The sequence below is a fragment of the Peromyscus californicus genome, unplaced genomic scaffold (assembly GCF_007827085.1).
Source record: "Peromyscus californicus insignis strain IS unplaced genomic scaffold, ASM782708v3 Scaffold_6__1_contigs__length_162567912, whole genome shotgun sequence".
NCBI classification, from domain to species: Eukaryota; Metazoa; Chordata; class Mammalia; order Rodentia; family Cricetidae; genus Peromyscus; species Peromyscus californicus.
The window spans coordinates 55,543,762-55,548,925 of NW_026294584.1; the positions used below are offsets into that span (position 1 = coordinate 55,543,762).

The window sequence follows — 5,164 nt, forward strand, 5'->3', positions numbered from 1 at the left end:
AGACATCTTTGTTTCCTTGTTTGTATAGACAAATGCAATAAAAGCTCTAATAGTTTTCCCTTAGTTATTTGAGTTCATGAAAAATGGAAATATAGGAAACCTACAAATTATTTATACCTGAAAAGATCAAGATCTTGTTTCCTTATTGGAAAAATTAGATGTAGATTACACTACAAGTCACTCATAACTTCACTATGAAATTGGGATAAACTTTTGAACTCTTTTTTGAGAGAGTCCAAAGTAATGATAAGATGATATTTACTGAGAGTTACGTTAAAGTCGTCTGGAAAACCCATCTTTTCTCCTTCACCTGGCTTTGAATTGTGCATTCTATATTCTTTTTTTTTTTTTTATTTTGCAATACAATTCAGTTCTACATATCAGCCACGAATTCCCTTGTTCTCCCCACTCCCATCCCCCTCAACTTCCCCCCAGCCCAACCCCCATTCCCACCTCCTCCAGGACAAAGCCTCCCCCGAGGACTGAGATCAACCTGGTAGACTCAGTCCAGGCAGGTCCAGTCCCCACCTCCCAGGCCGAGCCAAGCGAACCTGCATAGGCCCCAGGTTTCAAACAGCCAACTCATGCAATGAGCACAGGACCTGGTCCCACTGCCTGAATGCCTCCCAAACAGATCAAGCCAATCAACTGTCTCACCTATTCAGAGGGCCTGATCCAGTTGGGGGCCCCTCAGCCATTGGTTCATAGTTCATGTGTTTCCATTCGTTTGGCTATTTGTCCCTGTGCTTTCTCCAACCTTGGTCTCAACAATTCTCACTCATATAAACCCTCCTCATTCTCGCTAATTGGACTCCCAGAGCTCCACCCGGGGCCTAGCCATGGATCTCTGCATCCAGATCCCTCAGTCGTTGGATGGGGTTTCTAGCACAACAATTAGGGTGTTTGGCCATCCCATCACCAGATTAGGTCAGTTCGGGCTGTCTCTCGACCATTGCCAGCAGTCTGTTGTGGGGGTATCTTTGTGGATTTCTGTGGGCCTCTCTAGCACTTTGCTTCTTCCTATTCTCATGTGGTCTTCATTTACCATTCTATAATCTTTATAAACTTCCCAAAGGGGCCCTAGAGCATAGAAAATGTTTTAAGTGAATGTTAATTTGGAGGGTCTAAAGATGGACTACACTTGTTACACTTCTTGGGTTGATGCCTGGATTTGATTGCCGGCACCACATAAACCAGGTATAATGATACACAACTGTAATCTTGGAACTTGGGAGGTAGAGACTGGAGGATTTAAAAACTTCAAGGTTATCCTGAGCTACAGAAGGAATTGGAGGCTAGCCCCAGCTACAGATCCCATCTCAAAAAATAATCTCTTGATTAGGAAACAGTGGCATCTGCTACCCCTTAGGAGACTGAAGGAGGGTAGTAAGCTTGAGGCCAACCCACCCAAAACCCCAAATTTATCTCACAAATTTTTTTTTTTTAAATTAAAAGAATTTTTAAAATCAGGCAACAGCCTTACAGGTAAGTGAGTGGTAATCTCAATAGAATAAACACAATTAAATCAATAAATATATATCAGTTAATTATATTTGCCTGTATGCAACATGTTTCAGTAAAATGCTTTGCTATAAAACAGACAATATGATAATAATTGCTATAATTAGTAAGATAAAGCTAATAGAACAGGGCTAGATTATGAGTTGTGTGAACATTCTCCAAGATAAGTTAATCTTGCAATATCATAGACGTTGTAGATCTCTGTGACAGAAGTGTTCACATCTATTTGGAACATGCTTGGGTTGGGCATTTCTGGTGTTTTTTGCTTGTTTGCTCTTGTTGTTGTTTGGTTTTGTTTGTTTGTTTGTTTGTTTTTAAGACAGGATTTCTCTGTGTAGTTTTGGTGCCTGTCCTGGATCTTGCTCTGTAGACCAGGCTGGCCTTGAACTCACAGAGATCCCCCTGGCTCTGCCTCCCGAGTGCTGGGATCAAAGGCATGCACCACCACCACCGGCTTGGGTTGGGTATACCTACTGGCTCTGTTTTGTCATTTACCAAGTAAGAAAGTTGAAAGGAAATTTTCCACATGCAGGCCAGAAACCCTAGAATGACCACGATGCTCCATCTTTCTTTCTCTCCTGCCTCCTTATTTCCTCTTTTCCCTCATATTGCACACTCGAATAACCAAGACATTAGTGAAGAGACAGATGTTCAGTAGTTGAGTCAGTTCTAAACATGTCTTTAAAACATCACCTATTTGCCCTGGATGTTTAGTAGCACGCTATATTACTTTTACTGAAAAGGCACCCACTGAGCACAAACAATGAGCAGAGAATTTGTTTTCTGACAGTGTTTACCAGGGTTCCTGTGTTTTCCCTGTCTTGGACACCAAGGATGCTTTCTCTTTAACCTTTGACCTTGGATGTCCACACTACCACATTCTCATTTGCTTTCTTTTCAGTTCAATTTGAGATAATAGACTCTTACTGGAATCAGATTAAAAGGGGGATAATATAAAGATAGAAACTTCATCGTACATGATGTTTCCGCCAGAACACAGAAAATTTAAGAAACTGAAGCCTACCAAACATACTAAAATTTTTGCTGAAGGCTTTTAATTTATTCGTGTCCATTTAAAAACAGGCAATTCCATTTGCCTGTTTATCTGCCCCAAGCAGAGGTCTTGTTACACTCCTCACCCTTGAGGTACTGTAGTATACAAGCAGTGACAGTACTCACATGTCCTCCCAAGAGCTATTTACATTTGTGCTTTAAAATACTTGAAAGTATTGAATTTTCTATAACAAAGCTTCTCACCAAACAGAAATCAAATACCCACTAAATAAAATAAAATAACCCACTAAAACTAGGTTCTCAGATTCCAGATCTTTCCACATTCTCAATCACCCTTCTTGTAGCTTACTAACATATCAAGAAGATTGCAATCGATGTATTTGAGGTAATTTTAAACTGTGGTTCTCTCTCCTTAATCTTTTACCCTTCTATCGTTGTCAGCTATAACACTATTTTCTTGTTGCCTGGGAATAAAAGGAACTAGTAATGATGTAGAGCAGACAGAACTGCACTGCTTCATCTTTGAGTTGTAGCTTGCCTCTGTGAGGCATGTCAAATCATTGTGAAGTCATTTTGACTGGCCTATGTCTCTGCAACATAGTTAGTAAAAAGCATATTAGAACTGAGCATGTTCTTTAAGCCCCACGAATGATACAAGATTTTAAAAAGTCTGGTAGATCACATGCATTATGTATTCTCAGAAACTTAGTCGCTTGTTATTTGATTGCCATGTGTTTTTATTTCTGATACTCTTTGCAGATCATAGCTCTTAATGGAACGTGACAATGAGACATGGGTGTATGAATTCATCCTCCTTGGCCTGTCCAGAGACTGGGGCACTCAAGTCTCCCTCTTCGTCCTGTTCTTGCTGATGTACCTGGTGACAGTGCTGGGGAACTTCCTCATCATTCTTCTGATCAGACTGGACAGCCGACTCCACACTCCCATGTATTTCTTTCTCACCAACCTGTCACTTGTGGATGTGTCTTATGCCACAAGCATAGTCCCCCAGCTGCTGGCTCATTTTCTTGCCACACACAAAGCAATTCCATTTCTGAGCTGTGCAGCCCAGTTATTTTTTTCCCTGAGTTTAGGAGGGATTGAGTTCCTTCTGCTGGCAGTGATGGCCTATGACCGCTATGTGGCAGTATGTGACCCTCTGAGGTACTCAGTCATCATGCATGCAGGGCTGTGTATGAGGCTGGTCATCACATCTTGGGTCAGTGGCTCCATCAACTCTCTTGTGCATACCACCATCACCTTTCAGCTGCCCATGTGTACAAATAAGTATATTGATCACATAGCCTGTGAAACCCTTGCTGTTGTCAGATTGGCTTGTGTGGATACCTCATCCAATAAGATTGCAATCATGGTTTCTAGCATTGTCTTGCTTATGACACCTTTCTTCCTGGTTCTCTTATCCTACATCCAGATCATCTCCACTATCCTAAAAATACAGTCCACAGAAGGAAGGTGGAAAGCCTTTCAGACCTGTGCCTCTCACCTTACTATGGTTGTCCTGTGCTATGGCATGGCTATTTTCACCTACATCCAGCCCCACTCCAGCCCCTCTGTCCTTCAGGAGAAGTTGATGTCTCTGTTCTATGCAATTTTGACACCCATGCTGAACCCCATGATTTACAGTCTAAGGAATAAGGAAGTGAAGGGGGCATGGCAAAAACTTTTAGGGAAATTCTCTAGAGTCACATCAAAACTGGCAACTTGATGATTCATGTGCATAGAGAAAAGAACTTTTCCTCAATGTTTATGCAACTCATAAATAACAGACAGAATCTGCAATGCCTTGTCAACTGGGAAGTAGTAGACAGCATAACATGTACCGGTGATGCCATGTAGCAGGCTGAGTGTTTATGTTGTTATGTGTCAGCAGGATATTCAGTTGAGTTATACAATGTTTTATAGAACATTCTCCTAACTCTATCTTCACTTCCATGGCATGATTATTGAAAATATATATTCTTTTGTTTGAGGTCATGAACCAGAAGAGCTTATACATTTCACAGCAGGTTGTTGTGATTCCAATTGAGAGAAAATTCATGTTCACCTTTGGAGAGACTCATTTGAACACTAAAAGTCTCTGTAAGAACACAGCTTGTAAGGGGCCAACATTAAGGCGAGCTGTGAAGATTGTTACACTGTCTTTATGCAGGACTAACTACATGCAGATGCCATGTCTCACTGTTGGCGTTAACGATTTTTTGTTTTTTAGAGTTAACTGTGTACAGAAAGATCAAATGAAGTTTTCCCTAGGGAGATGCCAAGTATATAAAGCTATCATTGTCCAAGTCAGCATTTGTTTCTGGCACTAATTGAAAGCATTCAAATAATTTGAGGGGATTTGACCACATAAACAAGGGATTTCAATATAAGTGTTGAATTTGAGCTTGTCCAATCTCTGAAAAAAATACACTCTCTACTTCTGAACTATTGGAACACATTAATCACTCAAATGATGAGATACAATATAAACCATTAAAGACACACTTACTCTTAGAAAGGCTGACTCCTTCACCAAAGATGGATTTGGTTAATTAAAATAGTTCAGTTGGCTGTGTTAATGTTATCTTCATGTCTGTGTATTAATCTTTTCTTTCATCTTTTATACTCA

At 40.5% G+C, this 5,164-nt stretch overlaps 1 protein-coding gene across 1 annotated transcript; it reads left to right on the top strand.

Annotated features, from left to right (window-relative positions):
- The first annotated feature begins 3,307 nt into the window (after positions 1-3,307).
- On the top strand, positions 3,308-4,261 carry LOC128099943 (olfactory receptor-like protein OLF3). The gene has a single exon (XM_052721871.1). It carries the CDS (start codon positions 3,308-3,310, stop codon positions 4,259-4,261), a length of 954 nt encoding a protein of 317 aa, XP_052577831.1.
- The last annotated feature ends 903 nt before the right edge of the window (positions 4,262-5,164 follow it).